Source organism: Numida meleagris, chromosome 4 (genome assembly GCF_002078875.1).
Source record: "Numida meleagris isolate 19003 breed g44 Domestic line chromosome 4, NumMel1.0, whole genome shotgun sequence".
NCBI classification, from domain to species: Eukaryota; Metazoa; Chordata; class Aves; order Galliformes; family Numididae; genus Numida; species Numida meleagris.
Window position 1 is genome coordinate 49,512,697 of NC_034412.1, and position 27,285 is coordinate 49,539,981.

Consider the following 27,285-nt stretch of genomic DNA (forward strand, 5'->3'; position numbering starts at 1 on the left):
TCACACATATAGTTACAGCTTTGGTAAAGATTAATTTTATGAAGTTTAAGACACACAGATAAAATACTTTAAATATCAACTTATTGTAACAAAAATTTGTAAATGTGTATTGTTCTCAAAAATTCTGGTGAAAAAAAGAAAGCAAAACATACTAAGTCTGCATTAATAATCTATGCTGAGAGATTAAGTAACATTAAAAAGTCAAGCGATTTTAAGAACACAGCCTTCACCTGTGACAATAAAGTCTTTAGAGAAAGAAGACGTCCTTGACTGGCTGCCTCATGCAGAGGTGAGCGATCTGCCCAAGAACCTATATAATAACAACATTTATTGAGTAAACCATGTGAATAAGAATGCTTCTGGAATGCATAGAGCAAAGCAAGAAATATAATGCACAGAATGAAGTGAAATGTCCTGTGAAAATAATTTTTGCCCTTTAGAGACTGTATTTCAACTGATTTGTTTATAGATAAAACTGTTATATTATTAACTGTAAGCATCTATAATAAATGATTATGTAGCACAGAGAACAAAATACTGATATATTGATTTCAATAACATCATGTAATAGATGCATCACTCACTATATTTCCAACTCTTATCTTTCATTATTTATTTTTAAATATTGTATAATTTACTTTAGCAGCTGGCAAGTTTACAGGCTTCAACAAATTGATATTTAAACCTAAAACAAATGTAAACGTGACTGAAAAAGTGCTGTTAAAACTGAAGTATATGAAATTCAGTCTGGAAATCCCTATGTACAGCAAGATTAATTTCAAGCTACTATACATGCACAATAGAAATACAGTGAGAATCATAGTACAAAAGGTTGCTATAGAAGAAACAGGATAGCAAGTCTAAGTTCTCATCTTGATAGGCTATCAACTCTAAGAATAGGTAGTTATCCTTAGTGCAAAGGCTTGTATTTATTGTATTTACTCGCCACCCTCAAGACAGCACAAAAAGAAAACCCACAGTGATCTCTCTACTTCATGCTCTCCCCACCCCCTTAACTCCAGCCCAAACCCCAGAGTCAGCCAGTGGTTCCTGCTGAAGAGTCTGCCCTTTCCTGTAGAAGACTTGCTGCTAATAGGGTCACAGGCAAAGCCGATACCCATTTATTGTATTAGTTCTCCAAATTAAGTTTTGAGACTTTGTAAGACAAAGAATCATCTTCAAAGTATATTATGAATTACTGATACTTATACCCGTAAGAAGAAATTACTGGGAATGTAAAGAAGCTAATACTATTACTCATGGGAAACCTGTAGCTCTTTGAATCTTTCTAACACTGACAGAGACTTTTTTCTTGTCTAGCTGTCTGGAATGAATGCTAGGGTTTGGACTAGGACTTATTTTTCTATTACTATTATGTTGAAATACAAAATGTATGGTTGTTAAATAGTATGATTCCCACTCAGTTCTTTTTCCAACACCATTTCTTTCTCTGTTCTTCTAATATTTTTTCAGAATTATTTGCACTAAGCTCTGATAATCTCTGTGTGTATGTACACTGAGTATTCGCACAAATGTTGTTCCCTATGCTTTTGATTTCTAGAGGGAATAACTAAGCTAAAAAAACATACATAAATTGTTTGGAATTTTAAGGGATTTTGCACAACAGTAACTGAGCTCAGAAATCATACTGACCTGATTTTAACAAAATAGCAATAGTTTTTCTCGGCCATCTACTATAGAACCAGCACTCATGTTGTTCTAATTCAAATAAAATAAGATTCATTAAGTTCTCCTGCTGGCAGTTGCAAAATTCCTCAAAAATAATAGAAGGGTGCATTAAAGGCTCCCTTTAAAATTTCTTCTGTCTCCATAGATAAGATTTTTTCTCAGTGGTTTAGCTTACTCACAAATTAACAGGAGGAAAACAAACAAACAAAAAAAACCCTGACACTTAACTATTGTATAGAAAGACATCTACTAATATTGTAAATGTCATTAATTCTTTACATCCATTAAATATAAATATACTTTGGACATTTTTTGTGTCCATGCATAATTAAACAGAACAAAGATGCAGACAGAACGTGAAATCAACTTTGTTTCCACCTTTCATTCCATCATCTCCTTCCCCCATAGAATGCTCCGAAGAACACCTGTTAATGTAATTATTAAAGTGGCATCTGAAAATCAGTCATGCCAGATCCCATTCTGAAGTCTGTACTGCATCTACGCCCACCTTATCTCCCTGCCCTCACGTAGAGACATCAGCAGCTAGCTGGTTCTGCTAACGCCATTCAAAACTAAATGCTTGTACCATCTCTACTAGAATAAAAATCTTTAAGCAAAATACTGCAGAAAAAAAATTGTGCAAACCAAGCTTGGGAAGAGCTTTCACATTCCTACTGATTTATTGGTAAACATAATCATGAAATACCACAGGGACAAGAATATGTTCAAAATAAACATGCAGCATTAATTAACATCAAAGTTGTTTTAAAATAAATCTCATATCAAGATTGCTGCCTTCTGCTATTCTACAAGCCTGCTATGTCTCTTATTTAAAAAGGATTAACAAGAATATAAATGAAGAAATGTTTTAACTCAGCATTGGCTGTAACAGGAGAATTAGTAACATAGTCTATTCCAAAACTGTTCATTTATTAAGTACCTACTGATGTAGTTTCTGACAGATGCTGAATATGTTGAATACAAAGCAGCTCTAACTATATTTAGAAGCCACGCTAGTCCCAAGTTCTCTGGCATTCATTCAGGAAGGGCAGCCTACATTACTTTGTAAACTCTAATATGAAAGAATAAATAGACTAATTGTATTAATGGGCAGAGTTAAAAATAAATAAATTACAAATTATCATACAATACCTAAATCTCCATCTCCCCATGGTACTTCCAAACAACTGCAATTATAAATCCTACTCATTTCTTTCAATCTGAAAAAACAAAAAGATAAAATTTAAATAAACCCGTTCTTGCTAGCTGGGCCTGTTCTTAATACACTCCAGCTATGTTTGGAAGGAGATCAGCGGCTGACTGTAATATGAACTTTCACCCTGCTGTAAACACAGCTCTGAAGATATGAGCATATGGAGTTGCCAGTTTCTTTTCTTACACCAAAGGACACTGGCCTCTTTTTTTTTTTTCTTTTTTTCCCCCACATTTCTTCTTTTAATGTAACAACTTTGAGAAGTGCCAGCATCTGTGTATTTGCCTTCTGAAACTGCTTAGCTGGAATTTCAACTCAAGAGAAACTGATAGTGAAGTCAAGAGAACCCTAAGCTGAACAAGAACAGCAAAATGAATTCTTCCTATTTTAACATCATGCAATTGTTTAGTATCCTCAAAAAATCTAAGGGAAGTGCTGCCAAATCTTCCATAAGTTATTTTACAATTTTCCTACATATAGAAAAGGAAGAAGCAGAGATCTTCTGAACATGTCATAAATGCTACTTGATCTGCTCACTTGACTGGGCTTTTATTTTAGCAGTTCACTGTAGTCTATTATGTTCTTAATAATTCTTGTGTTGTTAAACTGGGTTTTTGGTAACTACTCTAAGCAGTGAAAGACTCAGTTCACCCCCAAAATCAGGAATTTGCAGTTCTGACTTTGATCCATTTCTAAGTCATTAATGTTATTTTCTTCATGTTTTCCTATAGCCTTCACATCTACCTGTAATTACCTGTGAGCCTGCATACATGATGATAGTAATAAAATACTAACAATATTTTACTAAAAGTCATTAGTTGCAGTCATTTCATCCCTTTATTTCTAAAGATTTGTGCAGTCTTTGGAAAAAAAAATAGAAAAGAAGAAAAAGAAATGAAAACAGGAACTTCCTCACAGTTCATTGCCGAGATGAAAACCACAGACTATTTGGAAACTCTTGCTGGTACTATTTATTTCTGCAAAACTAACAAAGATTAACTATTTATGAAGCTCATCCCTGTTACCTTTCAGTTTGCAGCAACAGCTACAGATGTGATCAATACCTACATTGGAAATACGCTGTGGCATTACAGTACAAAGATCAATGGACTCACTTTGCTCCAGTTGATAAGACCTCCTGGCATTTCATATATGTAATTAAGTTGTAACAGATTTTTACTGCAGCACTACCTACATTAGAACTGTCCAGTAAAATAAAACTGTGTCAATTACTTAATTGATATTTGATACTAAAAACCTATTGAAAAGAATCATAGTATTCTAAGTCAAGCCTTTAAAAGCTAGGAATTCCATCAGTGATCCTTAACGGATATGACCAGGTCTGACCAGCTGAATGGCAGCCGCTTCTTTTTCATAAATGAAATTCCAACAATCAACACTGAAATATTCCAAAAGAACCAGAATTTAGGTCAGAGCTAAAATATATTTCAGAGAGAATCTATAGCTCAAGCGCCATTTAAGTCTTTCATTTCAATGTTTTAAACCATCTTTGTTTTAATTTGACTTTATATGTTACAACCATATATATACATACATAAGCATGTAAATATAAACAAAACAAAAAAAAGAAACCTTGACTGATCCAAATCAATATTCTTTCCAGTGCTTATCATTACCATAGACTTTCTAAATGTGGAGATTTAATTCCAGAAGCAAATGCCAGCAGTACCCCACTCCTGAAAACCATGCAAAACAAAATCTCTTTCCATGCAGCTCATGAACGTACATTATTTTCACCATTCTGGTGCTACACTCAATGAATTAAGTTATATCTTCATATCTAATAGGATATCTTAACCTATTTTGGTTGTAATAGGTTACAGTATTTGGTAATTTTGTATTTCCTTTTTCATAGCATTCTCCCAATATCACAAAAATATTTCGAAACCCTTATGTAATCTATTTTCATAGCATCCATTCATGTTATTTTATAACTAAGGAACCAAAAGACAGAATCTTAAGGTGCATTTTGTAAAACAGACCCAATAGCATATTTTTATCCAGAGCACTTACGCACTGGAGCATGCATTGAAAGTTTGGTTAAATTATGCTTATAAGAGCATGAACTGCTGAAATTTCAGGCTTAGATAATAATAACTGTGATCCACCAAGAAACTTTCAGTTTAGATGACTGGTCTTAAAATGTACAGTGGCCGTGGCAAAGATAAGAATAGAATTTTATTTTAGAGATGGCACGAAGAAGGTAGCCCTTTTTTCTTGTGGATTCCTACCATTCACTACATGCTTTCCAACCTTTGGAACCCACAAGAATATATTTCCATACATAAAACTAACACCTTCTCACAACACCATCCATCTTGCACATCACGGAAGGAGCTCTGTGGAGAAGGACAGCAGGTGACCATGTCATCAAGCACTGTGTTATAATGCATTAGAAGATCAAATCAGTGTGGCACAAGCAACAGTGCTTTTAACAATTCCTAATTGAGTGCTTGGCATTGCAATTTAACAAACTTTACGCAAAGACACATGAGCCACTAAACTGTCTTAAAATCCTATTGGAAAAAAAAAGGTGCCAACAGAAGCAATGTTATGCTACGTGAAGGCAGTGGTAGTGACGATGGCAGCAGCAGCAGCAGTTGTTGCTGCAGGCTCTATGCCAGACCTTGCACACAGAGGAAGAAGCGTGTCAAGCCCCTTCTCCTGTCACATGAGACCCCAGCAACAAGTCCCCCGTCCGTTACTCATGCACAGTTCGTTTTTTCCATCTTCTTGGAGGATCAACAGCTGGCTGGATATTTTTCTAGCCCTAAGTAGCTTGCAAACTCTGTGTGCCATAGCTACAGCACCAAAGATCTACTGCTACATTAACCTCTAATAGGGTAATCTTTGGATACCGTTAGACCCACATCAGACTTGATTTAAACATGTGGAGCAGCTGGTAGCACTCTAAGACTGCTATTGTTTCCTTAGACTAAACGCAAGAGTTTTTCAGTAGACTGCCCTAGAAGCTGACTGGGGAGGAGTGCTGACAATCTGAGCTGACCTGAGGCTTTGGAGGATTTCTGCCTGAAGCAGTTTTGCCCCTCAAACACAGTCTCAGCCTTAGTCCAGACTGCAAGCCATTTTCCCCACGGTGTGCTCAGAATTCTCTATTTTCCCAGTCTGCCAGAGTGAACGCAGTATGTGGTATAATTCCTAGCCATAAAGGCAGCAACCTGCTGCCCAATAAAGCTGGGGAACCATGTGCTAAGTAGGTTTTCTGGCAGCCAGGAGATTTTGCTAAAATAGCCTGGTTATGGACCCTCATGCTGTTAGGCTGAAAATCTTTTAATAGCCTGGCTCCACCTCTTTTTTCCACTTTTGCCAGATCTTATTGTGACATATGCCCCCTGCTACTCCATCACTTCTAGCCCATTTTCCAATTCGTGTATTTTATGAACTGATGTATGACTTCCTTTGTTCTTTGGAGAACAAAGTCAGATTTGGATACCCCCATAGACAGAAAGGAAAGGAAAGTGTATCCTTCAGATTTGATATTAGATACATTTGTTATTCAACCAGAAGCATCAATTGCAACAGTAGTCTCTTGGTACTTCAAGATCCAATACAATCAATACATACATAACCCTGGTTTGTCAGTCACAAAGAGGCTTAAAGTAGCTGGGCCAAATTAAGATGGTATCTTCAAAAAATTTTGCTTTCCATGTTTTGCTGCACCTCTCAATTTTTCAATACTTGGCTTACTGGAGTTAATTCTTTGTAAGAATGGGAAAGAGCTTAACCCTGAGGAAGGAACAGCTAGAGCCAACATTTTAGACAAAATATTTGTAAAATTTCTTTTCAGTCTTGTGAAGAATATCCTTGCTTTTCTGGGAACTGGTAACTAGATGAAACATTCATAAATAACTGTTACAATAGATTGGGAAACCTCCACCCACATGGTGAACAATAAGAGAATAAATGGTACACTGCATATTAAAACCAATCAAGAACTGTAACAGTACCACTGCACTCAAACAGCTAATTGGGAAGCTATGGTAATTGTTTCTTTAATTCTTGAATATTGCTTATTTTAGAATTGACAGTACTGAAAAGGTATTCTTATAACATATACCTATGTTTTAAATTGTAAATTCATACTTATCTTTATGCATAATACAATCAAGTCTCTCTTTCCTGTCTCCTGCACCTTTAATACTCTCTTTTTTTCCTTGACTATTTTAACATCTCCACTTTTGAAACACTTTAATTTGATATCATAGTATCAACAAAATCACTTTTTTTTTCCTTCCTTTTTTGCCTCACTCAGCCTCAGGATGTGGTCAATATTAATTAGGACTATGATCACTTTAAAAAAAATCCTATTAGGCTTTAAGCTCTCACAATTACTCAAAGATCCCTTTTACACTCTTGTAATATGAAAAAATATGAAAATACAGTTCAGATAACAGCAGTCCAAAGCAAGTATTTTATAACACAGTTTGTTCTGCATTGCTCAGAATGTCTGTGTCCAGAAATTTTATTTCTTCATAAGTATTTCCCTGTGTAAACCCTTACTGTTATAACTTTAACTTTGTCCTTAGTACCTCAGTACAGGACACAATAATTCTGTCACCTGTAGTTCTTCCATTGTCTCCTGTTTCAGTTACCTATAAACTGTTCTTTATATATAAATTACTCCTCCCCCTTCATTCTCTATTTCTCCCTTGTAAACAATTAGCCTTCAGTATCCAGTTACCTTGTGGCAGGAGAGCAAAAGTCAGGGTAAGTCAAGCCTTAAACATTCGCATAAAACAAATAGGGCAGATAAACACGAAAAGGTATTTTAGATCAGCTGATAAGAGTGCATAAAGAATAAAAATAGCCTCAACACCCTTGTGTTAACCCATGCAAGACAACAGAGTGCTGTTAACGTAAACATGCATTTATATTATAGCTGGAAAAAAAAAAGCACAGAACAGTTTAGAGCAAGAATATCACAAACTGGGTCAGTTTAGCATATTTCAGTACAGTTTCTGAAATGGCTGCTGTACTAACCTTGGCTGGTCAGAATACCCCAGCTAGCTTTTCGTTTCGCAGGACACTCCCCTATACTTTCTAGGCGTCTTTTGGGGAGATTCTGGCTCCTCTGAACAGCAGTGTTTGTTGTCATTATTTGTTTCTCGAGGAAAGCCTGTCTATCATTGGTGCAGGTGCTCTGGTCTGACGAACATTCACAGACGGATTTCTACTACCTTTTTTCCTCCTCTCGGTTTTTCACAAAGACTCTTCTTGTACTTACTGTAGAATGGCTACAACACTGAAATCCATTCAGTAACATTTACTAGCTTGGACTAGTGAGAGCATAGTGGGGGAAGGGAAGGATTGCTCTAGCATTTTCTATTTTTAAAGCAGAGAAAGAATCAGCTTAGCTACAGCATGAGTCTTAACTATTTACACAATTTAAATGGAAAGAATACATTATCTTTTCAATAATTAAATCAAAAAAGAAACAGATTCTTAAAGCATAAGTATTCAATGTTTTGTGGCATGAATAACAAGCAACCTAAAACAGGAAAACTAAATGTGTTTTTATCAGAGTGGCAATTTTTATAATAAGAGATAAAAACAATAATTATTACTGCATATGTAATTTTCAGTTAAGAGAGAAATTATGGAATCCGGAATAACCCATGAAATCATGAAACACTTCTGTTTTTTGTTTTTCCTAGATGGGGAGAAGGTATCCTACAGATATCAACTAGAAACTACGTCCTGAGTAATAACAAAAATAACTTGGCTTGACTGGTTAATTTGAAAGTCTGATCCCATTATGAAAGTAAGGCTGCACTCTTGTTATATGAAGCCTAAGTCACTAAACAAGAGCAACTAACTGCTAGTAGAATTTTCTGTTTGTTTTTATGTATCAAATGGATACTAAACAACAGAACCATAGAAATCTGCATGGAGAAGCAAACCACAATAAAATTCCAGCACGGATAAAGAGAACAGTAACTTCTTTGTTAATATGCTGCCTTTACCCCTGCCTCCTTCCCTTCTAGTACTTCTTAACTATCCTCCTTTACTGATATAAAAATTAGCCATCTGTAAAATTTTTAAAGGAAATTCATATTTCTGGTTTTTATTTGTACTGTTCTTTTCAGGTACTTAACACAAATTAATAATTAACTGGAATAATACACATTTATTTCACGGAATCCTTCTAGATTTTCCCATTTCTCTTTAAGAGAAAATCAGAGGCAAGTTTATAGTTAGGGGGGTTAAGAGAATGAAGGAAGAGCAGCCGTAATTTTTCATCTTGAAATTACAGCACATGGGAACTGCCCTACTGGAACAGTCTGCTTATAGAACAGAAGTAGGTGGGCTACTTCTATTCTAATAAGAGAGAAGAAAACTGCATTCTCCCAGAGGTTATGCTGCTTTCAGAAAGTTGTTTTCTTCAGATTTTATCTAGCTGAATCAGCCACAATAACTCACACATAGACGACTTCTATATATCCAGCAATCAGGGTCTGCAAGTAAAAGCTGGAAGAGAGACCTTGTGAAAGGCCATGCACATCAGAAGCATAAGTTTAATACTAGGATTACTTGTCAACTCGTACTATCTTCCTCAAGAAAACAAACGTGAAGATATGATGAATCAACAAGAAACCTTATTGAGCACATATATACACCTGTCTGTGTCAGGAAAATATCAGCATTTGCCAGGGTGTGGGGGCTCAACTCAGTTTTACTTTTCCTTTCCATTTGGAATGGAATCCCAGGACTTTCAGGAGAAGGTGGTGAGGATTAGGATCAAGCAAAGCATCTTGTGCTGCAGGGCGAGTATTGACAGTGGGCTAAGAAGACCTGCGTGTTTTTGTAGGACTTCCGTGGGTGAGGCTGTCAGCTGAGAATGAAGCTGGGTGCTTCCAGTGGAGTGGCACCAATGACATAAAAGTAGTTCATACTACTGCTTCCCACAGATTCCAGCCCCCACATTATTATTATTCTCACCATCCACACAGGTGCGACCATGCAGCAGCAAGGAAGACAGCAGATACAATGACAGCTGCCATGGCTTTGGAGAGGAAGACTTCCAAGAGAGTCAGCAACACCTGCTCATTCTGTTCCCAAAAGCAGAAATCAGAAATCAATGAAGGTAGACTACCCCAAAAATCTGACACCTTCCAGGCAAGAGTACCGGGAAAAGTATCTCTAGTCCATAGATGCCGCTCATTAACTTATTTTGAATAATATGTAGCTAATACTTAAATGGTCATTAATTATTTAAGTAGGAAATGCTATTTGTCTATGCCACTATAAAAAAAAAAGAAGTCCTACTACAGACTCCTGCTCATTACACAGTATCTTCACTATCTCTTAGTTGGAAATTCAAGCTATTATTATTAAGATAGCAACAGTGTATAGATAGCTACTATTTGTTCTACCTCTTCTGCTGAGGTTGTTACCATTTGTTACGCCTTACATGCCTGGATGCTGAGAATCACAACGGAAGGTTTAGAAAAGGCTTAAAATTGTGACGTTATAAATGCTTTGTCATCACAGAGTTCCGGCATGGAACACCGATCCGTTTATTACATATCTTGCCTTGTGGATTTCCTGTGCACCTGCCAGATCTCTTCATGAAGATAGTCAGTGATAACTCAGAACATTTTCTAATACATTGGTCACATTAAAATGAACCAAAGCAATGATGCTGATTAAGCTAACCAAATCAGATACCAAACAAGCCTGGGCTTCACATACTGACAGACTGCACAAAGAGACAAGGCCAAGAGACCAACGGTCCACATGGGAATGGTACAGAACACCAGAGAGTTAATCTTCAGCCAAGTACAATGAGAGAACACAGCCATAAAGAAAGAGATTGGATCTATTGCCAGAAAGACTCCAGACATAGCAAAAAGTAACAACCACTAGTGCAACAGATGGAGCATGCCATAATGGATTTATGACCAGCCAGGCAGCATTGCTGCAATCACAAAAAAAGCTCAGCACTTAGGCACGTAATGCATTCCCCTAAAGCCATCATCAAACCCTGGCAGAAGTTCACTCGCTGTTTGCTTGCATTGCAAATGTTTGAGAACATCTCCTACAAGAGAAGACTGTGAATAGCAGAACGCTGGCTATAACAAGTCTATTGGTGAGGGAAGGAACATCACCTTCAGGGAGCTATGCTATTTTGGTATTCCCCTGGTGCCTTATGCCCCACAGCTGCATAAAAGATCACTGCAAGTGGTACATTTGGGTCTGCCTCAATCCATTACTGGAGCTTCCTAATGGCATTTTATTTTTGATTTTTTTAAAAAGAGTTGTTTGTAAGACCTTGCAGGTAGGCCGCTCTATGCTTTCTTTACTGCAGGATTATCTTTTAGTCTTACTGCTATGCACCTTTAAAACTCAGGTTTTAAGCAAGCTACACCAGAGTTCACAGTGTTTCATTTGTCCTGTTTGTGGTTTGAAAGCTTGTTATTCATTCCACCCAAAAAAATAACTGATTAACAGAATTTCCATATCAGTTAAATCAAAATACACAAATCAAGCATGCCAATAGGATCAATGTTTCTGACAACTTAATGTCCACCTTCAGAAAAGATATGTATTAAGATGGCATGCATGAATTATACTGATCATAATATAGAACCTGTGGTCCTCTCAAGGAAGTCTCAATGTACAATACTAAAAAAGAATCTACACGATAGGATATCTCAGTTTCTGTCAGGAAAGCAAGCATGCAGACAGTCCCCAGCAGATATCTTCACTGGAAGTTTCTGTAAGCCTCAGAGATTTTCCTTAAGGTGAGGGAAGAGTCAGCGCTCAACAAGAGATGTGTTTGGTTTTTGCTGCTGCAGATAGGTCAGGACTCTGGCTGCATGAATTTCCATGCATCATGTAGCCCTCATCAAAATGCCTTTAGGGCAGCTTATGTTCTTCAGGGGAGAACAGTTATGGTATGTTGATACTCGGTGTGATTTGCTCCATTCTAAGCATATGTCTGGAATCTTGAGATTGATTTTTAAGTATGGCTCTTCCTTAGCAGATATTTTTCATATGAGGCAAAGTTATTCAGCATGTAAGAGGGAGTGACAAGCTCCATCATAAAAAACTCCCTTCTGAACTTTTCAAAAAGAACGTTCACACTATCTTAAGCATTTTTACACCATTAGCTTACGTGCTGCATATGAAAAACAAATGCTAAATGTGGCGCCTTACACTGAGTGGTATGGTGAATAGGTATGCCATACAATATTCCTATCATTACTAAATGAATCTCTATTGTATCCAGGAAGCAAGTAGAGGTCTTATATGGCTTTTATTAATAGAACTGTGATCTCTGTGGAATGCAAGTTGAGAAAATGCCTCATGCCTTTCTTCCCTACCTAACAACTGTTGCTGAGTGACATTATCAATTGCAACTTGTTAGAACAGAATAATAGGAAAAGTTTTCTGTAATCACTCACTGCACTTAAAAATGTAATCAAGCTTTCTTTAACAGTGTAACATAGCATTATTTCCAATTTTTGCATTGTATTCGGTGAACTTGGTTTCTTGAGTCTGCCTCAGCAGCGATCAGTGTACAAGAAAAAACGGGGAACAGAAGACCTAGAATATTTGCCAGTCTCATAATACCAAAAGATGGGGGCTCCGGTCTTAAGCAGTATGCACTCATGAGCTATGAATGGCTTCATTTAGGGTAACTAGGAATAACTGAAGTACTTGGCATTTCTACCACACGTGGCCAAGGCAGATAAAGCAAAGAAAGGTTGCTATGTTCATTCAAGTGTAGAGATGTCTTAAAAAATAGGCAGGAGAGTTGGAACTAAATGATCTTAAAGGTACCTTTCAACCCAAACCATTCTGTGATTCTGTGATCTCCATTTCTGCAAAAAAAATCATAGAATCAGAGAATGGCTTAGGATGGAAGGGACCTTAAAAGATCAACCCACTTAGTGTACTTAATTTTTAGTTATGCATATCGTGATATTCTATGAAGATTTTTGCAGAGTTTGACATAATTAAAATTAGGATATTAAAAATGAAACATTTCATGTTGTCAAAAGTACTTAGCTTCTGTACAGACCCCACATATCTGTATAAGTGCATGACTACTCGTTTGCTGTATATATTAACTTCTACCAAATGGTTCTTTCATAAGAAAGTTCCTCTGGAACACACTCTGCTTGCAGCTACAAGCATTCTGATAGTTACTGAGTATCAGTTTTAATTTTGATAAAATATTTTGCCCAGTATGCATTTATGGAAACCATAACTCCAACTTCTACTAAATTGTCTGGACTATCAACCTCCTACCTCATCTTAATGTGAAGGAAATACAAATATCAGCTGAACCTTCAACTCAGCACTTGTATGAGTATGTAGAGTACTTGATGCTACGGTCAGCTGGTTGGTATAGTAGGAGTAATCTAAAGGTTGCTTTTGATCTTTCAGGTTCTATCAAGCAGCAGCTGCACAAAAGCCTGAGGTATTAACTCTTCACAGGTCTGGAAATACAGGAAGAGAATTAATCTTACTGTGCAGGTCACTGTCACTGCAGATAGCCTATTAAGGAGCTAATTATACCCCAAATTAATCTGCAAGTAAGTTCATTTGTATAGGTCAGTTTATAGGGTGCAGAACTTTAGAAGTGAATAAATATATATGTGCTATGACTTTTTCCATGAAAGAAATTAATGATGTGTCGACTGTCATGACTTTTTTAGAATAATGAATAAATACAACTTCACTTCAACACAATAAAAAAGAAAAGCTAGGTATCATACTTATTTACAACATAGCTGTAAGTCCCTGACTGCAAAGCACTTAGTTCTGAATAACAAATCAGTCCCTTTCAATTCAATGGGCAAGTATGTGTATATGAGTAACTGTTTACAAGATCAGTGCCAAAGTTAAAAGTGATCCAGTAAATGAAACCTTGACAATAGAATGGATTCCTTTTTCATTTAATTATTTTATGATAGTAATACCATGACTTCACTGAAAATAAATAAATAAATTCTGATAGCTTATTAAGACATAGCCTTTAATGCACTTTAAACAAACATAAAAGACTGCAGAGTTCTCTCCTGCATTTGGTGCTATTCAGTGTTTTAATACTGTAGATGATAAACTACTGCATTTGTTTTTTTCTGAAATCAGTATATGACACTGAACTGCAGGTGCTCCAACTGCTCAGAGGGAAACAGTTCAAAACAGATTTAAGCACAATGGAGAAATCGTCTGCATGAAGTTAGCTAAAGGCAAGTATAAAGGAAAAGGCAAATGCATATGACACTGTTATAACATCAGGTTTATAGTTGGCTGCAGATTGAATCCATAATACTATACTGCTGAGAAAAAAAAAGAAGGAAAAAAAAAGAAGCATCACTCCAGGAGGTAATACATAGGTAATACATATCATATATATGGCACATGACATAACCGACCCACTTTTATACAACTGATATTTTCACTGGTTGCACTAATAAAGTCTCAGCTGGAGCACTCTATTTAACATGAGAAACCAGACATCAATAAAAATGTCTGTGAACTGTATTTGAACTGGCACAAGTCCAAACAAGGCAACCACAGCAATTCCAGGTCTAGAAAACAAAACTTAGGAGCGCAGACTAAGTTAAATCTTGTCTTCTTTACTCCAGAGAAGACAAAAAGTATAGTGGTGAGAAGATGCATGCTAATAGTCTTTAAATTGATCACTTTTCCTATTTGAAGAAAAATTCCTAAATACTTTGATTACATTGTATATATTTGGTTCATGGAAATAAAAATTTAGGTAGATCTTGGGATAAGTGGGAAGTATTCTACTGATGAGGACAGTAAAAATCAGCACTGGGTGCATAAGGATACTGCAGAAATCACTGTTACTGAGCATTTTAGAAACAGGTTAGACAAACATTTGACAGGCAATCCACGTATATTTGGTACCAGAGGGTCCAAATTACCTCTCAAGGTGCCTTTTAGCTCTACACAAGTGTTATTCAGACTTCATCTTCATAAACAAATTATATGATTTATAATTAGTAGAGATTTTATATGCACATTTCTGGACTTACCTAATGCTGAACACTGATCTAATTCTTATATTTCAATGCCACATACGCATTACTGATTAACTATGGGCACTGAGATTTAAAGGATAAATTTAACACAGTAGTCTGGTGACTATCTGAACAAGAGACAAAATATTTCTGAATTAGTAAGGAAGAAAATATAATCTGTTCCACTACTTCTATCCAGCAACAAGACTACATAGGCCTCAGATCCTGTACTGACCCATATACCTTCAGTATGATAAAAGGAGTTCCATCAAGTGCTACTACTCGGTACCTAAAATGTCCTCGGTTACACAGGCTTTGTAAAAACAAAGGTTTATTTCAGTTCAAGAACTCACGTTGGTAAAACTGAAATAATGCCTGTGGCTACTAGCACGTTTTCAAAGGATTTTTTCCTTCTTCAGTACTATAGCACTCTATTGTAGCCAAATCATTTTAACAGCAAAAAGTAATTCTGTAGTATTACAAGGAAACTAAAAATGCCAGCACTAACAGGATTTTAGGAGTATGTAATCAAGTTAAAACTAGAAAATGAAAACTAACATTTCCTGTAATGGAAGCTACCTTTAAGATACTATAAACTTCAATTAGGCAATGATAGCCTATTATTTTGTTTTGTGGGGAGGTTTCCTGCTGAGGCTTCTCTGTGTGCTTAATAAAAACACACAAAAAGATCACTAATTAAGTGGATATTCAATATTTAATTTTATCATTTAATAGTAGAAGTGGTGGCTTCACATAACTTATTGAACATCTTCTAGACATTAGAGAAGGATTTTTTTGCTACATGGTATTGGACAGTCTCTACTGAGGCATCTCCAAACTATACTTCACAAACAAACATAAACAAACCCAATGCCACAACGCGCAGTGAATGTAGGCACTATCATGACCCCTTCTACAAACATAAGCAAAAGTCCAGACTGAAAGATAAGGGAAGACTATATGCCTTCTGACTTGATGCATTTTATTCTTTTCCCTCTACTTTTCCCCCAGTCCTTCTCCTTCCTTAGATTTTGTGTCAGTCTTCCCAGACTGATCCACCTTAGAGCGAGCAGGAAGTTTCTGACAAAAAGTTCTCCTCATTTTCAATCAAAGACTAACATGTTCTCTTTGAGTGTTTTTGCCAGTGGGACAGATGGTCATTCCTTGCCATCCCACCCACTCTAGTGAGTACGTGAACATGCATACACCCCCACATACACCTATACAATTATTCACACAAAAACACACACGCGCAGTAATGCAATAGTTCAGATGTTCTGATTAACATACTCAGATGTAAAAGCTGTGAGCCAGAATTTTCTAAATCGTGCAGAGAGGACATGATATAAATCCACCTCAAGTAAACCTGCAATGTAAGCTAATATCTGCTTTGTCCCAGTACAGAAGAATGAAAAGATCTTCAGATCTGTAGCTGTTTCTGGCATATTTCTACAGTTTCTCACTTTGCATTTAACTCAGGTTATTTCTTGTTTTTTATGGTACCTAGAGATGAGTGGTGAATGTGATAAGGGATGAGACAACCCTTCCTGTTATGCTGTATAACTTAAAGTTTCTGTCATCTCAGAACATAAGGAGCCACAAGAGACATGCAAGGCAGCAGGGACCCCATATTGAGAAAAAACCATGGCTCAGTTGTGCAACAGGGTAGTGTAATCAAGAAAAGAGTTTTATGTGTCCTGTGACCCAGAAGAAGAATTAAATGAAAATGGCATTGGCCCAGCAGAGATGAGCTCGTGGAAACAGCATTACACAGCTCTGCCAAAGTTCTGCCTGAGCAAACAGAAAAAGGAATTTTACAAGAGCTTTCAACCCAGTAAAATGCGGTGGGTCACAGAGACACCCAAAAGCTCAACTTGACAAGCATATAGCTTCCTGATACCTGCCAAGATGCAAATTCAAGGAAGCAGAAGGACTATAGAATCTCAAATAAATTACAGGACACCCCTAATCAAGAAATAATTCTCATTAATATATGGATTAATTTCACTGGAGTGTTGCAAAATAATGAAATACAAATGTGGAAAAGTTCACCCACATATGGCTACAGTAGGATCAGTTTTAGAAGCAATTAGAAATAAAATAAATTGTACTAGAGTGGAAATATACATCAATCTTAAGTACAGCCATCTTAAGTATAGGCCTCTCTCCTAACAAGACACTGACTACAATACTTCCCTATCATTCTGAACATAATGTTGTCCTGCAAAAAATACTAATAATAATTTGCTTAAAAAATCTAACCATGTCGCTTCAGATTTTGGTTAAAAATAACAGAGAACTGTAGAAAAAAAAAATCTCCTGCAGATAAGCAATTGCCTGAAAAAATAAAAACAAAAAACACACAACAAGTAGTGATTAGATAGTAAATATAAACGTACCTTGTCCTTGAGGAACTCCGTAAAATTCAGCAGCTATCCTCGCTGCTTCCTTACGGTTCCCTTTCACAATGTAGAAATGACTAAGTATAGCAAGGCTGATCTTCACAAAAAGTTTAAAACAAAAAAGAGAAAGTATAGTAAAATAGACATTGGATAGCTGCTGGGCAAAAGGGCGACTTTCTTCTATGACAGTCATTGCTGCACGAAAATCTCTCTCTGTGTTTGGGTAGGGCTCTCAAATGTGTTGATAAGATCATATGGCTCCAGCCACGCACTCTCGGGAACAACTGGTCCTGAGGAAAGAAAATATCAGCTGGTCATGATGCTTGCTGCTCAAAATATGAGGATTATTTATACTGTACATAGTATTGAGTTCACTACCACTCCTGCTAGCCTGGCGATAGCAAGTGGGACAGAATATAACAGACAGAGGTTCCAAGACCCTGGACTGTACTTGTTCCTCTTATAAGGTCTGTTTCACTCCAAATTATGCATTTCTAATTCATTTGTTTATCCTATTTATACATGTTTTAAAAGACTCTGCCAAAAATATTATTATTTTAAACTACAATTTCACGTTCTAAAACAGCTAACTCAGGTAAATAGATCAGTTTTTACTAAAATAAGTTATCCTAATTAAGTACAACTGCTCTTTTATGTGCATTCATTTTATGTCAGGACAATATCTTTCTTACAAAACCAGAACCACATCACTAAATATCTGAAATACACTCTAATAAAGAAACATAGATTTAAAATAGACCACCTCTTGTTACTCTGTTCAGGTTGAGTGAAAATAGCTAGTATACATGACTTTTAGCATTATACAAAAATGGCATTCGGAGCAGATGATAGGAATCCAACACCAATATATTTTTGTAAATATGATCACTGTACATGTAAAATTAATCCATAAAGGCACTGTTAAATATATAGCACGGAAAATTTTTAATGCTTGTGATACACATTTCACTGTGCAGTTTGAATTATTTTAAACCAGTGACGTAACAGGCTTTATTTCTTGGCCAGTTTTAGAGAAGGGAATCAAAGTTCCTCACATTCTTTATGAATTAATTAGCTTATATACCAGAAGCTTATTACTCACAGTTATCGGAAGTTACACAAATTGTTCCACTAGTGAGTAATGAGTAAATACTGGTGTCACAACGTGACACAAACTGAGGAGCCACAGGACAGAACTAGATTCCTCAGTAAGCTATATCCCTAAAATAAAGGATTGTGGCAGCATAAGTTACGGTCCTGTTCTAATTCCATTACACTTCCTTTTAATTAAAAAAGAAATAGTATATTTACTTATTATTTTTAAATATTCTGCCCATAGTAATTCTTAAACTAAAACACCCTTTCTATTCTTCTCTGGATTCTCTTGTTTGATTGTTTTATTCTTTGGGGAAAATAAAAACAACCACATAGACAACAGTAACAATAAAAGGCAATAACAAAGTAGCTTACAGTGTAAACTGTATAGGTCTGTGAAAAAAATGCATCAATTTTCCCCTAAATTTTGTTTATAGACATCTTCTCATCCAGCCAGAATAGGAACTGCTCTCCTTGTACCATAGTTAGAAGTAGAAGTGAGTACTTAAAATGCCAAATGAAAATCCTTTTTTATATTTGGCACATTGTTATCTGACACTGAATTGAGGTGTCATGTTTTCCATAAGGATAAATAGGCATTATGTTCTGAGCCAGCACTGCCAATTTCCGTTTTAAGCATTAGCAGAAATGATATTTCCCTTAACAACATATCCAGCATAGGAATTTCATTTGCCTTCCATATTTCTGCTTCTTCCCTATTTCTCACAATTCCCAAACCACCTGAAGTACCTGTTCTTGCAAATTTGCCACGCAGAATAAGGAAGAATCAATTATCTAATGGAAACCCTTTTTTTTTTTTTTTTTTTTTAAAGTGTGTAATCTAATAGGTGTTCTTTCTCATCTGGACTTCTCCCATGTTTTGTTAAATGACAAAAGAGAAGAGCCTTTCTTTGTAGAGGCAAAAATCCAGATAGCAATTACTATAAATAACAGAGTTAACAGCAGCATTCAGAGTTAATCTTCCACTTACAATACTGTTTTCATGCTTCTTTTAACCGCAGTAGATAAATCACTGAACAGAGAAATTTCTCAGTTGTTGGTTGTCTTCTTCAGGTTGAATTTTTCTGTAAAGAGCGAAAAATAATGAGAGCCTCTAGAAAAACAGGATTATAGACGCATGTAATATTTGTAAGTGATTTTTCAAAAAATTCTCATTGACCTCTAAATCTTCTGCTTTCAGAAATAGCAAAAAGAAAAAAAAAAAAAAAAAAAGAACAGGATTATTCCTGTATCAAAGCTTGTCTTCTGTACTCTCCTAATTTTCTCTCCACGGCTACAAAGAGTATGCTAAAGAATTTAATTATGAGTTTTGAGGATTTCAGTTCACACATAGGAAGAAGATGGCAAAATTACTCTCCTGGTAATACTTCTTTTTGTTTTCTAGCCCCATAACTCTCTCACATGAAAACAGTCATGAAAACAGAATGACAGTTTACATGTTAATGCTCACATGGTATTTTGGAAGAATCAACAATGTGAAGAATGAGACTTGAACACAAAGTAGCTGAGAGCAAGCCCATGCAGACTGGGAAAATAGAAAAGGAAAGCAACAGATGTTGGAACTGAAATCAGAAAGTATAAGACTAAGTAAATAAACAAGGAATTGACAATTGATGTGACTGTCAATGTGACTGAACATAAAAAAAAGAGGCAGTGGTAAATGTTCCAAATTTTGTATTGCATGGCAGTGTGAAGCAACTGGAATCTGATCTGCAGCAGTGCAGAATAGTGATAGCTTCCAAATGGAGATCATTATGCCACATTATAACAATATGAAAGCACTTGAAAACAGCACTGACTCAATCTGGACTTTCAGATTTCCTCAAAAATTCTGACATCTGAGAAAGAAACTCCTATGAGCCTCACTTTGTCACTTTAAAAATGGGCTTAACAGGACCACTCAGTAGCAGTATTCTGAGGACATCATTGCTGTAAACATAACACTCAGAGTGAAAATAATGGGTGAATAGTGAAAACTAATTAGGTACCTTTTCTTAATGCAAAATTTGGACAACATTAAATGAAATGAATGATAATTCATTTAATGATTACAAAAAGGATAGTGTGTAAAATTATTCTAATATTTAAAGGGTTTACCACACCACAACAGACAATACACACATACAATAAAACCTTTAAAAATACTAAATGTTCTTTAGAGCTATATCCTTAATAAGTTACACATCCCAGCTTAAGCACAGAAAAACAACCAAACCATATTTCTCTGATAGCTAGGAGCTGAAAAATTGGAGGGTGTGAAACAGCCACTGGGTCCAAAGAGGAACTCAAGCCCAGTAGAACAACCCAGACACCACTCTTCTTTGTAAAATATGAAGAGATGGTACAGATTTAGTGCTACCGTTTTGGAGGAATTAAAAAAAAAATGCGAAAACACAAACTTTGGTCCAGAGAAGTGCAACACTGACTCAGATCTAACGCTTTTTCACTGCTACCTGTTGCTACCCTTAAAAATTCTACAAACTTATTCAACTAATGTCAAAGCTTGATTCTCCAAACAAAAATCTAAGACTTGTGTTGCCATTTGAAGCAAACGCAACACTGTAAAACAAACAAATTAAAGGCCTACATCTTGTTTTCACATCTTCTTTTCATCCTAAAATACCTTAAGATCACATCTATCAAGAATCTACACAAACAAAGCAGTGCAAAGTTGTAACTGATATCTGAAGTAATGTTTCTTCAAGAATTTTACAATAGTTTCTGCTAGTCTCTTGCTTGTCCAAATAATGCAATGCAATGATATTTTATGTGTTACAGTAAGAGGAAATCAAATAAGCACCATAAAACATACTACTCTCCTTCTCTCAGTAGACATGCTCTGATTTCTGACATTCTTTCCACTCAAGGGCTTTGTATTTAGACACCATCCTCTCTCGTAAGACTATGAAAGACATCAGCTCATTTAAAAAGCTTTACTGCACAAAGATCTGCCTTCAGTTTTGTTAGATAACTAGTTTCTCTCTATATTTTGCTATAGAATGTTATTTTGACCAGTTCTTGAATTGCTCAAGAAGCTACAAATTCATGCCTTCAGTTGCATAATTTTTTCCTCCCTTTGTATTAAAATCAGTATTCTGGTAAAATTTAAGTTCTATATAAATGAAGCTCTTCCAGTATTGAACCACACAAATTATGCAACTCTGCATTTGTAACATCATGAAAATTTTATTTAATGTATTGATAACTTTTAACAAATTTAAACTGGTTTTATTCTGGTGTTTGATCTTTCCTTTCTGTTGAAAATACTACTCTCGTCTTTGGAAAATAGTTCTGACATACAGATCAAATCTGGATTTACAGAGGATGGAATTACTGTCCCGGGATGGAAACATCAATCAATATATTTTGACATTCCAGATGCTCTTCACATCGCATATATTTAAAACCATACAGAGTAATTGAGATATTTAAATGAAATTCCAGTTTTCTAATTCTCTCAATCCTTTGAAAGAATATACAGAAATTTTAAAGCCATATCACTTTGTTACACACCCAGTGTAGAGCTGCTTGTCACAATGATGATAGATTCCACTTCAACTATAAGTCTAATATCAAACAATCTCTGCTATCAGCAACATTATTTTGGGCACCACAATATAAGAAGGACATGAAACTATTAGAGACTGTCCAAAGGATGGCTACAAAGATGCTGTAGGACCTATAGGGCAAGACACATGAGGGATAGCTGAGGTTCCTTGGCTTGATCAGCCTGAAGAGGAGAATAAGAGGAGGCATCATGGTAGCCTATGGCTTCTTCACGAGGGAAGCAAAGGGGCAGCTGCTGATCTCTGCTCTCTGGTGACAGCAACAGGACCCAAGGGAATGGAAAGGAACTCTGAAGGATCGGGTTGGGTGTCAGGAAAATGTTCTTCCCCAAGAGGGTGGTGGGCATGGAATAGGCTCCTGAGGGCAGTGGCGCAGTCCCGAGCAGACAGAGTTTAAGGAGCATTTGGACAACACTCTCAACAATAGGGTTTGAATTTTGGGTGGTGCTGTGTGAAGCCACTGGTCAGACTCCATTTTCCCTGTGGGCCCATTCCAACTCGGGATATTCTATAATTACCATATGAGCACGTCTGATCTGCTTAATCACTCCATCCGCTCACTGACAGCAAAGCCAACACTCATACTACAGAAGTGAAGCATGTGTAACTGACCGGCTTACAAATAAATTCAATCTGAATTCTGCTAAGAAGCATTTTGCATTTGTCCTACAGTATCTCTTTCAGTCCTGTTTGGACAACCGAATTATTAAGAGTACTGCAGCAGAAGATTCCAATAGAAGTCACGTATCTACTTGGAGACATTACTAAAACCAGAAACATGTCAGATAGCAGGCACACGCAGACTGTTGACAGATAAAAGTCTTGCCCCATGGAAATGTAAAAAGTTAGCACATCCAGCTGCTCATTCCATTCCTCCACTCTAAGTTCTTACCCCTCTTTCTCCCTTCCTGGCAATCAACAGGAAGGAATGTGTATTGGCATTTATCCACCTCAGTTCAAAATCTGGCAATTTAATTTTAGCTTTTCATTAAACTAACCTACTGGACATTACACTGAAAAGCACTTGCACACCTTATCACCCATTCTGCTACAGACATACCAACCTGCAGTTTATGAGTCGTGGACAATAATGTCAAAACTCGTGTACAAGCCACCTATTGATAAAGAAGTTTCGGTGTAATTTTTGACAGCTAGATTTAGAGATATAGCTGTATTAATTAATCTTTGAAGAGTCTCCTCATTTTGTATACCTTTCTCTTTTTCGTGGTACCTTTCTTGGGTCCAAAAAAAAAAACTTTCATTACCAACCACATGTCTATATAACTTCACAGCTTGCTTCTTCCGCAGCTAATTCACCTTCTTCCATAGGTATGTGGTACCTGTAACTAATGCCTCTCTGCCTGCATTTTGAAACCTATACAGACCTCAGCTGTTTGAATTAATATTCCTTGAAGTTATTAAACTATTTCAGTTCTATAGGAAATCGTTATTTATTTATTTATGCATAAGGGCTTCAAATTATGTCATCAAGACGACGACTGCTGATTATTCAAAAGTAAAAAACTTGCTTGAAATAATATAGCTGAGTTGTGAATGTTTTTTGTCATCAATTTGAAATCCTTTCGTAATTACTAGTTTTTATTCTACATTATGGCCTGTCTTTTAATTTTGCTTTAACCTTTTAACTGATTCATTTCTTTATTATCAATTCCTTTTAAAGGAGTGAAATCATCTCTTTAATCTTTATATTCTCTTTCTTCTTTTTTTTTTTTTTGCCAGATTTTATTCTAGACTAAGTAAAAGTGACTTAATTTATCTCCTTTTTGTGTAAAGCATATTTCTAGCGCCTATGAAAGGTCTTAATAAAATGAAACTGCTAAGTCAATTGCATGACTTGGAAGCGCTAAGAGTTAAAGGATTATACAGTAAGCATATATCAAGGAGTCACTATGCGCTGACTCTCATGGCTAGTGCTAATATCAGAAAGGTTTTTCCATCCACTAAAATTGGTATCAGTTAAATGATATCATCATGACAGAGCTAGCAAAACATTCTTTTCCTCAAGCTGAGGCATGACAGTCTCTGCTTGGTGCTTTTACAAGAGATGTAAAAATACTTTGTGATGAAGAACTTGTAAATGACTTAGAGAATGAGGTAAAACTAGGGTGAGGTGGATCAGTAGCACACATGCTTCGCACCACAGAATGCAAAGCACACTGCACAGTGAAAGCTTCAGCCAAACCAGTGACACATGAAAGGACTTTACCATACATGGCTTTGTATGTCATAGAATGGGCGATAGCAGGTCTGCTAAGAGCCAAAAATGAACTGAACTGGGTGCCAAAACAAACTTAGCTGGTTCTGGAATCGAGTCTGTCTGGTCCCATCTCCAATGCAACATACTAATGCATTTCAATGAGACACTGTTATAAAACATCAAGTTCATCCTGAATTAGGAAATTTTAAGTTCCCTGCCATTTTCTGGCTGAAGCATTAGGAATAGGAATATAGATTCAAGTGAAAATTCATGCACAGCTACCATGGTATTCTCCATAATTTGTATGTCCATAATGAAGAAATGGATGTCAAAAGAAGGTTTGATGAAGTCCAGAAGCACTACTTCTTTTGGCCATGCGCTGTCCACACCAGGTGAAAAATGACCAAGCCAGAAGAAGAGCTGACTGAAAGGGGGGCTGTTGCAACAGTAACAAAAATTACCCAAGCTGCTGGTGGCCACATTTACTGTAATATTTGACAACATCTATTTTGATTTTCATCTGCAAATCCAATTGCCTCTGTGTGTTCCTAGTGCCTGCTGAAGAACTAACATTTCAAGAATCAGTAAGACACAAATTCAATAAAGGATTTAGACTTTTATGGTAAAATTTAGGAATTATACACATGGCCCTAAATCAAAATAAGTTATCTATAAAGCCTTCATTTAACTACCTAGGTGCCATAGGCACTTAAGCTTTCACCTGTATGATCAGTTAGAAACTTAAGGCCTGAAAAATCTCAAAGTTCTACCACCAGAGCTGAAACAAAGTGAGCATCTCCCTTCTCACCTGGAGTTTGCAAAACATACACCCAAAACTGTCAGTCACTGTGAAAGATCTATCTAAGCATACCGAAAGCGCGCCGCATTAGAACCATCCTGACTTCAGCAGAAAAAGCACTCGTAGCAATCTTTGTTGATGATCAATGTCAACACCTGCCACACTGTTTATACAGATACTTGCAGGAATAACTCACAAAGAGAGTTCAAAGCCGTTCTCTCTCAGAAGTCCACCATCAGCATGAGCTGCTCACTGGGATCAATCCTGTTGAAGTGCCGATATTAGACAAAAAGAGCACATGATTAATACATCAGAGAGCGCATATTGTCACTTTTAAGTGACACGTAATTAAAGGTTCTCTTAAAATAAATTCACAGCCTCATGAGTAACAGCCATATTTATTCATTTCTCTTAAGAACACAGAGCTAACATGAAGTTGGCTAGACCTTTTGATTTCAACTGTCTGCATGTACTTGACTGCTGCTTTGTAAATTTTACTACATTATTCCTAAAATTTCTCCCTCGATTACCTAAGTTTTTCCCAACAGCAGAGTTTTCTAATATCTAATGAGAAAAAAACTCTAAAGAGCAACCAGAAGAACTATAGATATGAAGAAATAATATTGTTCTTATTTGGAACTATCTTTTCCATTCTAACAGAGATTTTTTTTTACTTCTGAAATGCTTAATTTCAATCGTTTGCAGCAAATTTCCATTTTGGTGCTACGTCTTCAAGTATTTTGGTGGAAAAAATCCACTTTCCAGTAACAGTTATCCAAGGTTTCAGTAGCACTCAATTCTAAACCATAAATCAAAAACCTCTAACTCCCAACAACTGACGTTTTGAATAGCAAATCAAAACATCAAACAACAACAAGTTGATATAAACCTTAACACAAGAAAGTCTAGGCTCTGTATTGCTGGAATTCTGGAATTTCTGGAACATGAAGAAGATGCAGAATTATCACATGCAAACTGGCAAAGAATTTAACACACTGCTAAGGAGACTATCCTGTTTGGGTCTGCAGGTTATTTAATTATGGGAGATGCACAGACACATGGAAAACAACAGCATGTCCCCATAGATACCTTCACATCCTAAAGTTAATAATCTGTAGCACAAATCTGTTGATCACTATATTTAAGCTGTGTATGCACGCAGAATTAGTACTCTCTTTATCCTCTTCCCTACCTTTATCAGGAAAAGATTTCTTTTCTTCCCTGAATCTCAGACCTGACTCTGAGATACAGGGGAAGGAAAGAAACAACACCACAATATTCCTATTTCAGAACGGCCTGGCAGTTCGCTCCTTCTTCCCACCATCCCTTCAGGTGTGAGGAGGCCTTCTACCTCTTCAGACCCCTGCGTGTTAGCTCCTGTGCCAACTCCTAGTGCTCGCTGTGCTGGACTGCTAGGGTTGGGAAGTTAAATATAACTGAAGCACTGCTGACACCTGTTGTCCACCCTGCGGAATTGGGATTAATCAGGCCTAGCATACATAATAATACAGTTAAACACACAAATGCCATTTTACAGACTGTACAGAAACAAAAGCATTTATCAGTCAGGCTTACTGTACAATGTTTTAGAAGGAAACGGAGAGAAAACCGTACGCGCTCTCCCTCTCCTGGGACTCGCAATGGCCCAGGTCCGCAGGGCAGGAACGGGCACTGAGCAGGGGTCTGCGATGACGGCTAATGAACCACCGCGCTGCTCCAACTCCATTGTGCTGGCACCAACTCGCAGCGGAACATCAACCTACTCGCGGGGGCAAAGGACTGCCTTGCGCTGCAAAACGGTGTGGGATCACGGGGCCCTTTGGTAAAGAAAAGCACAGGAATGTCAAGATGACGTACATGCTAAGTATACAGGTAACAAAATGGGGACGGCAAAGAGCAGCCCTCCATGGGGACCACCCCACGCGCCTCCATCACACGTAGCTCAAGCGGGAGGCGACTGTGGCTAAGCGCTGCCGGCCTCCCCGAGCCGCGCAGGACGCAGGCGGACACGCTGTCAGGATGTCTGCTCAACACAGACAGCAAACACACACACACAAAAAGCCACACCCACAACCACACGCAGACAAACCAAGCGGGCAGGACTTTTCTTTCGGCATCCTTCCCCCCTCGTACACGACGCTGGCCGGGAGGCGGAGGCAACCCCGCTCCACCCCGCCGCCGGCGCCCGAGGGAAGCGCGGCGGCCCGGCGCGCAGGCGCAGTGCGGGCGCAGGGCGTG

General features: G+C 37.1%; 1 protein-coding gene and 1 long non-coding RNA gene across 13 annotated transcripts in view; one reads left to right on the plus strand and one right to left on the minus strand.

The window, feature by feature from the left end:
- The window catches only part of LOC110398501, a 27,203-nt gene extending 9,864 nt beyond the window's left edge, over positions 1-17,339 (plus strand). The window contains exons 4-7 of one of the 3 annotated variants that reach the window (XR_002438422.1): positions 8,599-8,705; positions 9,895-10,028; positions 13,340-13,488; positions 14,048-17,339. This is a non-coding gene — a long non-coding RNA (uncharacterized LOC110398501). Of the gene's footprint in view, positions 1-8,598; positions 10,029-13,339; positions 13,489-14,047 lie in introns of all 3 variants that reach the window. The other 2 variants (XR_002438420.1, XR_002438421.1) reach the window with 2 other exon arrangements.
- ASB5 (ankyrin repeat and SOCS box containing 5) overlaps positions 1-27,285 on the minus strand; it is a 35,176-nt gene that overhangs the window by 7,359 nt on the left and 532 nt on the right. Inside the window, exons 1-6 of one of the 10 annotated variants that reach the window (XM_021396198.1) lie at positions 27,137-27,252; positions 26,623-26,864; positions 25,244-25,311; positions 19,435-19,528; positions 17,346-17,638; positions 231-310 (exon numbers count right to left, since the gene is read on the minus strand). In XM_021396198.1, the coding sequence (XP_021251873.1) occupies positions 231-310; positions 17,346-17,541 (276 nt within the window). In that variant the 5' untranslated portion in view covers positions 17,542-17,638; positions 19,435-19,528; positions 25,244-25,311; positions 26,623-26,864; positions 27,137-27,252. Of the gene's footprint in view, positions 1-230; positions 311-2,841; positions 2,910-7,924; positions 8,604-10,317; positions 12,376-13,201; positions 13,222-17,345; positions 17,639-19,434; positions 19,529-25,243; positions 25,312-26,622; positions 26,865-27,136; positions 27,253-27,285 lie in introns of those variants that run through there. The other 9 variants (XM_021396197.1, XM_021396196.1, XM_021396199.1 and 6 more) reach the window with 9 other exon arrangements.